Consider the following 14,380-nt stretch of genomic DNA (forward strand, 5'->3'; position numbering starts at 1 on the left):
GGGAGCTAGGATGCTTCATCCTGCTGGGGAATTTCCAGGCCTAATTTAACTCCCAGTTCAGCTGGAAATGCTCCAATTTAAACCATGGCTGTTTGGATAAATATGATTAATGAGAAAAGATAAGGCAGATTTACAGAGAGAAAGAAAATTATATATATATAAAAAACACAAGACACCACACATATTAGAGCACCAAATGTAACATGCAGTTATAAAGTCAAAACCCCTGCTGGTGTTCAGTAAAGCCTGTAAAAACTAACTAAGGTAAAACTTTAGCTCTAGTCCCTGTATGGGTCATTAGCTCATGTCAGCACAGCTCCTGTTTTGAGGGAAGCTCTTCTATATCTCCATCACATACTGTAAAAAAAATAGTCCGTTAACAATTCCAGCAGCTAGAGAAACACTAAAACATTTAGGTATGTACACTCATTTGTTTGTGTCTCCTGGGGACTGTTCAGTTCATTATTAACAACTACTCAGAAGGCAACATCCGTCCCATCTGCAGGAGAAGAGAAAACAGGTAAACACTGAGACAGACAGGCCCTCACTGGCGTGATGCTGACATGGGATCAGGGAAGCTTTGGTAGTCTTGACAACTAGCTAACTCAGGTGTGGTGGGCGTGGCCGACACTCACAGCGCTCCGCCTCTGACATCAACTACATTCCAACCTATGCTGACATGTTCAATCAGTAACACTTTGCTTGGAGCCACAGCTGCTAGAACACTAAGTCTCAGTGTCGACGCAAACAAAGACGCCACTCACTCAGCAGGAGAGAGCGCAGCCCTGCAGACCTGGAGAGGGTGGACAAGAGAGGGCAGGACTGGAGGGGTGGGGGGCATAGAGGTGAGGGTGTGGGTGTAGGTGCTATGACTTGGCACAGTGGAAGACGGACACGCAGATAAAAAGGACAGTTCAACCCTGTCAGGGGACATGACCTGCGACCTTTGAAACAGCAGTGCAGACTCAGAGTGCAGGATGTGTATGTGTTTTTTGGGAACTTTATCCAAGCTGTGGGACAGGAGTCAGAGGAGGGACAGGCAAGACGAGACGGGGTGGGAACGGATGGACTCTCCTCCACTATGAAGGAGACAGGAAGTGTAGGAGCAACGTCCCCTTCATGATGGTTTGATATGTTTATTGCACAGACAGAAATGTGATAAAATTACATTTACAAATGTACAATTTTTTTTGTACAATTACAAAAACAAAATAAAATTAACTTGTTCCAAGCAACAAATTTCCCACCTCCAAAAAACAAACAAAAAACACCATTCATGGAGAACAAGTCTAGAATGAGTCTACTCTATACAACAATGGCCAATCCTCTTAAAATGAGCAGAAAATCCTTCTAAACAAAGAGACTCCATAGCGGTTTCTCTCATGAGACGACGATGGCAGACATGAGTGGCTATTGTTCTGGAGCCCTGGGTACGTTCACCACCCTCAGCAGTTTCCAAAGAGGGCTGCAGTTAAAATAAGCAGCCACATGACGTGTGCATGCCTGTACAGCTCGGCTCAGGCGCCCGAGCAGGGCCAGCGTGCAGGCAGCTCGCCGTCTTCTCACAGCAACGTCTCCAGTCCAGCCCTGCAGGCAGTGACGCAGCAGGCTAAAGCCAACGGTGCGACACAGTCGCTCTGACTGCAGGCGGCTAATTCGACAGCCCACGACGTCACGGCACGGTGGGCGGAAGCAGCGCGGCTTTATCGGGCCGTGCGAGAACACCTGTGACTCATTACGGGGCTGGATGGAAACACCTGGAGTTGGAGAGCTCGCAGAACCTTCCGGCAGCGCTCAAACCAGGATGATGGGGAATGTAGTTTATGACGCATGATTGTCATACAGAGGGCAAAGCTGTTGCCTTTAGCATTTAATCAAGCACAGATGATTACCTGCAGATATTCCAGCAATTCTGGAGACCTACCACTCACGTGAGCGAGCGAGCACACACACACACACACACACACACACACACTTCAGTCGATTAAGGACTGATGCGGTATGCAGAGGAAGAGGTGGTTAGTGTGATCCACCTTCGCTTTGATTTGTTTGTCCTGACGTTTGGAGCGTTCTTCAAATGAGGAGCAGCATCTCTGATCATTGCCAAACCACAACAAAGCCGGGGCGGAGCTTTCAACAGAACACGGGAGGACCACAGTAAAGGGGAAGAGGAGAAACAGGAAACAGGCAGCACATCAGAGGGCGTCTCTCGCCTCCTCCGTCATCGTCCTCCCTGGATTCATGAAACCCAAACAAGGGCTGAAGTGCGGAGACGGTCTAGCCTACGCCCAGGTAAAGGTGTTTCTAGGTCACCTGGATGCGTCGGGATGCACTGCTGAAGATCAAAGGGTTGCCACAACGACCCCTTTGTAGGTGATTGGCTGACGCCCGACAAGCGGCACGTCTGTGTGTGTATAATTACAGTAGAAGAAAAATGCCCTCTTAGACATAACAAAGCGGACTCAAAGCAGCTCTTAGCACCACACGCACTGTTCGGTAAATACATCTGCAGTGTAAACTATTCTACAGTCAGGACAACATCATCCTGCTCATCTCAAGCTCAGCCAGACCAAAATTTAATTACTCCAAGGCATATGAACTCTCCTAACATACAGCAGATCTAGTGATTATACATCAATAAATACCCACAGTCTTAATATTTAATGTGACATTCTTGTGTCTGGATAATGTGTGACAGATATAGGACAGCGAACTCATTGTTCCGCTCAATTACCAGGACTTCAAAGACAACACATCAAACAGTACACCATCGGAGGTCTAGACAATCTGCTTCACCTCCGACATGTCCAACAATTATACTTTGTTTTTGTTTGTTTTCCTTATTTTTTTGCCTTGGAGCAAAATCTAACAATATACGTGTCATCATCGGGTGTTTCGGCTTTTGGACTGACAGCAAGTCTTGTGAACATCACGCTCCGTGTCTGTCAAACGTTTGAGTAAAGAGGGCACGTATCCGTGTGCCGAGGGCCGCTGGTTTCACAAGGGCTTTTATTTAATACTGGGATCTGATCAGTAGTCACACTCAAACCCACACTTGTGTGCTGTGAGTATGCACAAATTGGTGAACAAAGCTAACGGCTCCGAAACAAACCCCTGTAATGTTAAAGAAAAAGGGCAGAGCCTGCTATCACAACATGAATATATATTCAGTTTCAGAAAGCGAAAGCAAATTGGATTACCAATGTGTCAACTGAAATGACCTGTATCATTTTCACGTAGTCCGCTCTCTCTGCCAAATTAATTAGCTAAAGAGACAGCATTTAGTGTTAGTGCATCGTGTTGCAAGCACTGTGTGTCAGGAAGATATGGCACTGCTCTGTCCATTCCCTGAGGCGCTGGCTACAGTTCCAACAGGGACAACCTTTCCAACAGAGCTCTTCATTTTAATTCACCTTAACCTGGAGCCCTGATGGTTGGACAATTCCATTTTGCATGGGCAGTGCTAAAGCTCATCCTGGCTTGTACCACTTCTGGGGGATGGGGGGGGTTAACTGCTGCTGTATGTTCAAATCAGCAAATATTTTTGTTATTTCTGCTGAGCACAAAAAAGCTGAACGCTAGCAATGAGTGAAAACTCAATCTTCTCCTCCAGGGAAAACATGAAGTGGACTGAAATGCTTTATATATGATAACTGACATATTTAAAGCAAACCTGCCTCTAGCATTTATTTTTTTGCATGCAAGTTGTCTCTCACATCGTGACGTTCAACACCGCTCTAAACGGAGATCAGCTCCGGGCTGATTGCGCATTATCGACTAGCCGCCAAGGTGCTTCTAAGTGAGGCTCTGGGGGGTGGGATCAGAGAGCTGAGCCAGCCAGTGCCCCCCGAGGGCAGGGCAGCATAATCACAGCCTTCTGTGAATGACACACCACACTCTGGGCCTTAATGGAAGTCAGGCCGGGCCCGGGGAGAGTGCAGGCCATTACAGTGACGCTAGCGGTGCAGCATTTCTGCGTGTAGCGGTGGGTCGCTGCAGTAAGGAGCAGGCAGATTACCCCGCAACTCCTGCAGTTGCTTTACTCTTTCTGCCTCGCTCTCGCTCTCTCTCTCTCTCAATTTAACTTGGAAAAGCTTTCAGCAGAAAAGACAACCTGAGGTGCACAGTCAGCCGTCCCCTAATGCCACCAGGGCGGCAGAGAGAGAGAGTTGAGAAACAAAGTCACTGAACTGCCCACATCCCCAGTCCTCTTTGGCCCACTCAGAGTGTACCGTAAGACACAACACCGAGTGCTTGCATTCGTGTTTGTGTAATGCGCAATGAAATTCTATTGGGCATTGCAGAATTCACTGAAGTCATGCCAGCTCTGAAATAAGACCTCATCCATCTCACTGCGATCAACCACAACAACAGCGAAATCACAGCGCAGCCAGAGCCTCATTACCACAGCTGCAGTGCCTTGGAGAACTCGCCGTTAAGAGCAGAGGAGCTGTTAAAAACACGGCTGCTCTCAAAAACATGCTGAGAAACAGCCCTGGAATTAACAACGCTGTACACGACTCCTACCAATCACAGCTCACCGTCGGTCAACCTTGGGCCAATGCGGCCAGCCCCGAGGCAAGCAGCCCTCGTCTGGCATCACTGGGACGGTGTCTGCAGGGCCTTACACGATTAGTGCACACGCACACAGTCCAGCACCCTGCTGGTTGCTACAGAGGCGTCACACTGTTCACTCTACCCCCACAGGGGTGTGGCGTTCAAAGGAAGTTATCTGGATTGCATGTGAGATACCTGCGTCTGAATGTGTATGTGTACATACAGTGAGGAAAATAAGTGTGTTACTGCAGAACACCTGCCAACCAACAAACATTCTGGCCCTCAAAGACCTGTTAGTCCACCTCTAAAAAGTCCACCTCAACTCCACTTATTATTCTAAATTACCTGTTTGAGGTTGTTAGCTGCATAAAGACACCTGTCCACCACACACAATCAGGAATAATCCATCTACTAACATGGCTAAGACCAAAGAGCTGTCCAAAGGCACCAGAGACAAAATTGTAGACTTCCACAAGGCTGGAAAGAACTACAGGGCAATTGCCAAGCAGCTTGGTGAAAAAAGCTAAATATGTCTGTCAATCTCCCTCAGACTGGGGCTCCACGCAAGATCTCACCTCATGGCGTAGCAATGAAAGGTGAGGAATCAGCCCAGATCTACACGGGAGGAGTTGGTCAATGACCTGAAGAGAGCTAGCACCACTGTTTCCAAGGTTACTGTGGGTAATACACCAAGACGTCATAGTTTAAAGTCATGCATGGCGCTGCTTAAATCAGCACATGTCCAGGCCCATCTAAGTTTGTTCATGACCATTTGGATGATCCAGTGTTGAGGACCAAGAATGATGAGTACCATCCCAAAAACACCATCCCTACTGTGAAGCATGGGGGTGGAAGCATCCTGTTTTGGGGTGTTTTTCTGCACATGGGACAGGACAACTGCACTGTATCAAGGAAAGGATGGCCAGGGCCATTTATTATGAGATTTTAGGGAACAACCCTCAGTTAGAGCATTGAAGATGAGCTGTGGCTGGGTCTTTCATCATGACAATGACCCAAAGCACACAGCCAGGATAACCAAGGAGTGGCTCCGTAAGAAGCATATCAAGGTTCTGGAGTGGCCTAGCCAGTCTCGAGCCCTAAACCCTATAGAGAATATTTTGAGGGAGCTCAAACTCCGCATTTCTCACTGACAGCCCAGAAACCTGGCAGATCTGGAGAAGGTCTGTGTGGAGGAATGGGCCAAAATCCCTGCTGCAGTGTGCGCAAACCTGGTGAAAACTCTGTAATTGCAAATCTCTGTAATTGCAAACAAAGGCTACTGTACCAAATATTACCATTGATTTTCACAGGTGTTCAAATACTTATTTGCAGCAATAACACGCAAATTATTTAAAAATTCATTGTAATTTCTGATTTATTTATTTATTACTATTGTCTCTCAAAGTGGACATGCATGCACCCAAGATGAAAATTTCAGACCCCTCCATGATTTCTAAGTGGGACAACTAGCAAAGTCGCAAGGTGTTCAAATACTTATTTTCCTCACTGTACCTGCTTACTGCATGTGTGTATAGTAGAGAGAGAGAGAGAGAGAGAGAGAGAGAGAGAGAGAGAGAGAGAGAGAGAGAGAGAGAGAGAGAGAGAGGGGTGACATACCTGGTTAATGGAGTTTGCCATGCATGAAGAGAGCCCTGTTCCAACTGAGGCCAACACAAAAAGGACGGGGTCAAAGGGCACTGGTGCCATGGCAAATCCGGCGGCTGCTGTCGTCACCACAAGTGCTGGGGGTGACCAGAAAATAAGTTTAAATTAAATCAAAATAAACAAGCAGCTGACATCTTTATTGGATCCTAATAGTATCCATGACTGCATGACTTATCAGGTACAACAAAAAGTTTGTTAAATTACTTGTTTGTTTAAAAAATTCTGTTCAATTCCCCAGATACATTAGATAGCTAGATAAAGTAAGCTGTCTCAGTTGTGGATGTCAGCCTGTTCTAGGTTAGCTCGCAAGCTACCAAACTACTCAATCATATTAGCAGAGAGTGTAAAGGGTTTTTGACTAAATGGCCTTTTCTCAATCATTGGTCAGTTTAATAAATCATTCCAGGAAGAACATGGACAATAAAAATGTAATGAGGGTTTGACAACACTGACAAGTTCATCCATATCCAGTTCAGACCGATGCATATCAAGCAGGATTGACTGCCACCATGTAGGGTAAAGGAATACAGGCTTAAGGAATACAGGGTTAATGAAGGAGGGCTCTGTCACCATGTAGGGTAAAGGAATACAGGGTTAATGAAGGTGGGCTCTGTCACCATGTAGGGTAAAGGAATACAGGGTTAATGAAGGTGGGCTCTGTCACCATGTAGGGTAAAGGAATACAGGGTTAATGAAGGTGGGCTCTGTCACCATGTAGGGTAAAGGAATACAGGGTTAATGAAGGTGGGCTCTGTCACCATGTAGGGTAAAGGAATACAGGGTTAATGAAGGTGGGCTCTGCCCCATGTAGGGTAAAGGAATACAGGGTTAATGAAGGTGGGCTCTGCCCCATGTAGGGTAAAGGAATACAGGGTTAATGAAGGTGGGCTCTGCCCCATGTAGGGTAAAGGAATACAGGGTTAATGAAGGTGGGCTCTGTCACCATGTAGGGTAAAGGAATACAGGGTTAATGAAGGTGGGCTCTGTCACCATGTAGGGTAAAGGAATACAGGGTTAATGAAGGAGGGCTCTGTCACCATGTAGGGTAAAGGAATACAGGGTTAATGAAGGAGGGCTCTGTCACCATGTAGGGTAAAGGAATACAGGGTTAATGAAGGTGGGCTCTGCCCCATGTAGGGTAAAGGAATACAGGGTTAATGAAGGTGGGCTCTGTCACCATGTAGGGTAAAGGAATACAGGGTTAATGAAGGTGGGCTCTGTCACCATGTAGGGCCAGTCTGACTGCACTGTGGCCACACAGCTTCATATATGTTACAATTATCAGCCCCCCACCCTTGATATTTAAACTTTTCAAATTTTCTCCAAAATCATTTTATAACAGAGCAATGGTTTTTTTTTCCAACACAGCATTTATAAAAACATAATAGTTTTCTTTTGAATGTTATTATTGTTATTTGCATACTTTGAAAGAACTATTTCAAAAGAAACAAAAAATAAATAAAAATCACCATGGTCAATATTATTAGCCCCCTTAAGAATGTTTTTAATGAGCCATGCACAAACCACTGCAACTTGGTAATGATGAAAGCTTGCTAAATCGATTCACAGCTGAGGGCCATCTCCCAAATAACACACAGTAGAACAGCCAAGCGTTTGAGCAGTCACTTGAGGAGCAACATGCAAAAAACAAAAGAAATCAGTTTCGATTTGAGAAAAAGAATCATTGATGTTTACAAAAGAGGAGAAGGATATACAAGTTATTAGAGCGTTTCCAAGTGTCAAGAACTGGAGTGAGAAGGATCATCAAGAAATTCAAAGAGAGCCACACAATCCAGAACAAGCCTGGCGGAGACAGGAAGCTCAAGATTTTAATTAAAGGAAGGAAAACGAGAGATGTATCTAAAGAACAACCACCATAACACCTGTGAATAACTTAGCCAAGTCAGGAAATGTCATGTCAAAAAAGACAATTATTAGAGCCCTGCACAGGAATGAATTACAAAGATGCAGACCAAGAAAAACTCCACTTCTGCAAGAAAGACACACAGCTCCAGATTGACTAAAAATGGTCGCTATCGTGACAAATATTACTTTGAGTAATATAATTATTTCACTTGCCAGTGGCGATAGGTGATACAACCTTTTTTATGGTTTAGGATTTTTTGTAATTGGAAAAATATCCACCATTTTCTTTTGAGTTTGTATTTTAAAAGTTAAAACGATATGTTACTTTAGCGCTCACTCACATGGACGTCACTGCATCAAAAAAATGCGGGAATTCGCTCAACAGCGTGAGTCGCAAAGCAGCGGAGCCTAGCTGAAACTTTAGCACTAGGGATGCACCGAAAATTCGGCCACCGAAAATTTTTGGCCGAAATGGCTTAAATTTGCATTTTCGGTTTTCGGCCGAAATACTTTCATCACCGAAACAACACGGCCGAAACGATGTGTTGTGATGACGCAAGCAAAAATCGCCACCTGCACGTGCTTATTTGGATTTTTTAAAAGTTTCAAAGGCAAAAAAGTTTCAGTGATGCAGAAAGCAAAAAAGTTTCAGTGATGGCGCCAAGGCAAAGGACATTACACCAAAAATTATGGAACTCGTTGCCTTAGACGATCAGCTGTTCTCTGTCGTAGAGGATGTGGGATTTCGTAGGCTAATAGAGCACATTGAGCCCCGTTATGTTTTGCCGAGCAGACGACATTTCTCAGAAGCGTGTTTACCTGAGCTGTTTAATGTTGTTGCAACTCACGTCACGTTTTTATGAGAGAATTTATATTCATCTTTCAGGCCAGTCAGTTATAATTAAATTTTACTCGTATAAAATACATATATTTATCCTCTCAGATAAAAACGGTCTGCAAGCGAGTTAAATTTAATTAGTGGTCGTCCGTTGTCAGCGTTATCGCCGTTAACGGCCCACCACTAATTTTATTTTATAATATGCATTACTGTAATGTCAGTGCTAAATAAATATTTTCAAATCAAATTTTGTAGTTGATTTATTCTTTGAATAGCAATGCCTTGATTTTAGTGAGGTTAGCCATAAATCCAATGTTACTAATAATTGGCATAATGTATTTCGGTGTTTCGGTTTTCGGCCTTGGTTTCCTCATTTTCGGTTTTCGGTTTCGGCTAAGAATTTTCATTTCGGTGCATCCCTATTTTAGCACTAAGCGTTAGCTTGTTAAAAATGTTGAATATCTGATTTTTTCACACAATTTGAGTGACCCGAGGTGAGTTTTGCAATTATTAAAAGTTTTTTTTTCCGTTTAGGAGCCATTGGCTATTTGAGTATTTTTTTGTCTGGATGCACACTGGACGTCATTTGGCCAGAAGTGACCAAACTAGGGCTCTCTGGCCACAGAAACATTGCCATGATGGCTGAAGGAAAATAAGAGAGGCTTAGAATCCAAAGAACATCGTTGACACAGTGAATCACAGTATTTTGCTGTGTGGATGCTTCAGTTCATCTGGACCTGACAAACTCGTCAAGGTGGAAGGAATCATGAAAGAAGGATACATGAAGATTTTTAAAGAAAACCTTAAGCAGTCAGCAGCAAAACTTGGTCTTGGTCATTTTTTTTTTCTCTTCCAACATAACAATTACCCCAAACATACATCGTTCCTAGAGAACAACAAGACCTGCTGTATGCTCAGAACCACTCGTCCCATCACAGTCTGGCCCTGGTCAAAGTCGCTCACATCCTTATGCTTGTCCATATTTTACGATTCCAGCACATCAGCTTCAAGCACTGATAATCAGTGTTCACTGACCTAATACTGTGGTGGCTGACTGCAGTATGTATGAGCTGCCAAAGTATAATAGTTTTTTTTTGTTGTTTGGTTTTTTTAAAAGCTACTTTTCTGAAGATGAAACGCATTTTAAATCACATCGATATCTGACCAATCACCCATTTCAGAAAACTGCAGAACTTTAAACCAATGAGCTTTTATCATGGTCTATGTTAAACATCAAAATGGATGACACCAGGACAACTGTCAAAAGAGAAAAATATTTTGAATCATACAATCCTCAGAATAATTATTATGAGGATTTAACACTGAGACATGCTATGGATGCTACTGCAGAGGTAGCACACGTGAAAGGTCACAGTGGTAACCACAGCAACATACTGCGTGCAGTGAGACAAGCGTCATGGTTACCACATCGGTTGGCCTAAGGTCAAAACTGCGGCAGAAAATGGACAAAATCTACAATGGTGATGTCACATATCAAAGTGCTCACTCTGTGTTCACAAGTGCTCACTCTTGTGAGCACAGAGTGAGCACTTTATATTTTAATCTTACGCATATTCATTCAAAATACAGGGAGGCAGAAGGGCAAAATAAGCTTTCGTGTTGCCCAAGATTGGGAAAAGCAATCACAAGGAATACATTATTATGGACTCAAAATAATCCTGCCATGGCTCTACTCACTAAGTTTCTCCTGTAACACTGCTCATTTTTCCTCTTTAGCACAGTGCAAGTCTGTATTAAATGCAGACACACCTGTAAGCTTGACTTTGGAGAGCCGAGCGTAGAGTCCTGGCAATTCAGAGTAGGTGACTTTCAGCTCCTTCCACTGACGCGCCTCGAGGCGGGCTTGCCTATCTGCCTCGGGTTCGTCTGCCAAGGCCCCCGACCCGCTGCCGTCTCCTACAGAACTGGGCACGGGGGTCACGGCCGAGACCCGCTGCACCTGCCTGAGGGACGGGTCATCTTGGTCGTCCAGCAGGGAGGCCTCAGGTTCCTGCTGGGGTCTGGCTCGCTGGCTCAGACCACCACTGTTCTTCATCACATACTGAAAGATACAGGGAACATGAGTGGGCTACCTAGGCCTAAACCTGCAGCATTTCATATCTTTAATAGCCTAGGTTATGACCAAAGTATATGTGGTTAGAAGACACTTTTGACAGCTTGGTCATTAAGGGAATGGTGTATACACTATGTTGCCAAAAGTATTCGCTCATCTTCCTTGACTAACATATAAGCTTAAGTGACATCCCATTCCTAATACATAGGGTTCAATATGATGTTGGTCCACTCTTTGCAGTTAGAACATCTTCAACTCTTCTGGGAAGGCTGTCCACAAGGTTTAGAAGTGTGTTTAATTTAGTGTATTTAATTTTGACCATTTTTGATGTTGGACCAGAAGGCCTGGCTGCCTCTAATGCACCTCCACTGCTCTAGAGTCCAGTGATGGCGTGCTTTACACCACTGCATCCGGCGCTTTGCATTGCACTTGGTGATGTATGGCTTGGATGCAGCTGCTCGACCACAGAATCCCACTCCACGAAGCTCTCTGTGCACCGTTCTTGAGCTAATCTGAAGGCCACATGAAGTTTGGATGTCTGTAGTGATTGCAAAAAGTTGCTGAGCTCTTCACACGGTGTGCTTCAGCATGCGCTGACCCCACTCCACCAATTTACATGACCTACCACTTCATGGCTGAGTTGCTGTCGTCCCCAAACACTTCCATTTTCTTATAATACAGCCAACAGTTGACAGTAGAATATTTAGGAGTAAGGAGATTTCACAACTGGATTTGTTGCACAGGTGGCATCCTATAACAGTTCCACGATGGAATTCACTGAGCTCCTGAGAGCGACCCATTCTTTCACAAATGTTCATTAAAACAGTCTGCTAGGTGCTTACATTTATACACCTGTTGCCATGGAAGTGATTGGAACACCTGATTCCAATCATTTGCATGAGTGAGCGAATACTTTTGGCAATACAGTGTATGTCATTTTCAGAAGCCTTTGTAATAAAATAAAATTTTTTAAAGATGTTTTGTTTGGCAAGTTTCATTCTGGCTAGTCCTCATGAGTTGCAGTGGACCAAATTATTAGGTTAAATGAAAATAATTTTGAAGTGATCTTAACTTGGTCATGCTAACTGATGCTCTCTCCGACACACCTGGCTTCAGAGAGCTCCGCCCCCACCTCCACGTGATCATGCCCTATGAAAACATTACCTGCCGCTTAAGGAAACTCAGGTGCTGGAAGGTGATCCATTGGGAGGGGTCACTCCTGCACAGCTGGATGAGACTCCTCACACTCCGGTGATTACAGGGTGGATGTACTAGCAGGTTCTGATTTACACTGGTAACAACCAGACCTACACACACACACTTACTTTAAGTACTTTATCTCCTCTTGCATATCCTAATACAACTTTGCATCAACTATTATGTAGTAATACATTGCTAAATTAACATTGGCATGACAGTGACTCAAGATGACAGGACAGCAAAATGTTACACAACAGTCCACATGTTTAGAAATATAGTAAATACCACGTATAATACAGATTACAGGATAATCGTGGGCAGATAACGCATCTAGGATCATACTGCACTGTTTCTAGATGGTAGAGACCTTATCACATTTAGCTATGCGCATCTAGCTAGCTGGAGCAGCACCTCGTGGATGACCATCCAAACCAAGACACGTTTGCGCAAACGCTGATTTTACAACATCTGTGCGCAAAAAATTTTTCGTTTACACTTGCACTGCGGAAATGCATTAACTAAACATTTGTCCTTTAACATTGGCAAACCAGCCGGTTAACATGCCTTTACAGCAGGATAAAAATTACCCCGCGAGCAAAGGAGAACCTATAATGTCTGAGTAATATTGTGAGTAAGTGTACGTCGCGCTGGCGGAGCGGAGGTCGCCGGCTCGTGTTTAGAGGACAGTAGCGCCCATTACACTAGTTAGCCGAGCTAGCTATGCTGGGGTACGGAGGCTAAGCTAACAGGCTACCATGCCACACAGAACAGCTCAACATTAGTTCAACATTCACGAATGCAAACTCCAGACATTATTTGCGCAGCTACACATTGTTACATCTAAGTAATTGAGTCTAAAGGATTTGACTACCTGCTACTCTGCAGCACGATGTTTTAAACATGCTAACTGGCTACCGGTGCGTCCTCTTCACGCGCTGCACGCCGCCATTATGACCTCGAAGGAAACTATTTCCGGTGACGCGTCGTTTCGCGCAGCACGGGCCAACCGTGCAGACTTAATACTTTCTGTTGGCTGCACGTTTTCACATTGAGGATTTAAAGTGTCGAGCAATTTCCTAACGCTGAATAAAACTACACTTCTTGATGGTTTAAGTGGATCATAAATCTAAAACTGCTGATTGAGGCCTTAATTATCATAATTTTTCACTCCAAGTGCCAGGGATCATTTTCAGTCATTAAACTAGTGAAATAAAATAGATGAAGTAGTTAACAAAAGTTTCAATAAAGTGATGATTTATATTTTATTGATTGTTTAAGAATGAATATTTGAGCGTTGGGTGGTGTTTACCAGCATGACACATATTAATGCTAAGATGCTAAGAGTCTTTGTTCAGTCTCCAGATCTGACATTCAGGTGACAAATATGTATAACTATTTCATTTTCCTTGTCTTTATTTCATCCAATATCTGCTGCTATATTACAATGTCCTATCATGTTGTTATCTAAAATCTGGGCCACCAGACTACCCCTGTCGCATGGCAATAAATCTGGGTAGTGGACGGGATTCGTTTAACTCTAAATTGCCATGTAATTCAAAGCCTGGCCCTTTGCCTCTATGCCCTTGCATGTCCTCTGTGCAGTCCCCCCACATGCAGTTATTTATGTGATCGTACTAGTGGCCCAGGCTGCCAAGGGCCTGCTGTCTGATTACTGGCCCTCATCACTTCTGTCTGATTACTGGTCCTCATCACTGCTGTGACTGTGGTCCTCATGGTCAGCTCTGTCCACGCTGGTATCAGACACTGTGACACATACAGGATCTCATAAACCAATATGAGCAATTGGGGCTTGGAGGTGTATATTTGTGTATATTTGTGGGTTCAGAGAGATACTCCCTGTGCATATCACAGCAAATATAAAAGTAAAATAAGACTATAATTTAGCACCATATGCTGTGATGGTTGTAAGTTGTAAATTTTTATAATACAACCAGATTTAGACATACTGCTTTCTGTGTTGTCCCTGCATTCTCTAATTTGCATCCAGCATATATATGGGACAGTTGGGGTTTTCTCTCTCCAGTAAATATGGGGTTAGTCCTTTAGATTCTTCACTGGCTTCCTCTTGAAAGGCTCTTGAAAGGCTCTGTGCTGGAACTCCACACATCCAATTTCCCTGATTCATCTCATTCATTATGGTGGCTTCCTGCCCAGCCCTC

The 14,380-nt window shown here is 44.1% G+C and overlaps 1 protein-coding gene across 1 annotated transcript in view; it reads right to left on the reverse strand.

Moving 5' to 3' along the window:
* cox10 (cytochrome c oxidase assembly factor heme A:farnesyltransferase COX10) overlaps positions 1 to 13,221 on the reverse strand; it is a 38,607-nt gene extending 25,386 nt beyond the window's left edge. Inside the window, exons 1-4 of the mRNA XM_076999360.1 lie at positions 13,072 to 13,221; positions 12,165 to 12,307; positions 10,697 to 10,988; positions 6,175 to 6,299 (exon numbers count right to left, since the gene is read on the reverse strand). Coding sequence (XP_076855475.1) covers positions 6,175 to 6,299; positions 10,697 to 10,988; positions 12,165 to 12,307; positions 13,072 to 13,102 — 591 coding nt within the window. The 5' untranslated portion in view covers positions 13,103 to 13,221. The remainder of the gene's footprint in view (positions 1 to 6,174; positions 6,300 to 10,696; positions 10,989 to 12,164; positions 12,308 to 13,071) is intronic.
* Between the last annotated feature and the right edge of the window lie 1,159 nt (positions 13,222 to 14,380).

The sequence above is a fragment of the Brachyhypopomus gauderio genome, chromosome 3 (genome assembly GCF_052324685.1).
Source record: "Brachyhypopomus gauderio isolate BG-103 chromosome 3, BGAUD_0.2, whole genome shotgun sequence".
Taxonomy (NCBI): domain Eukaryota; kingdom Metazoa; phylum Chordata; class Actinopteri; order Gymnotiformes; family Hypopomidae; genus Brachyhypopomus; species Brachyhypopomus gauderio.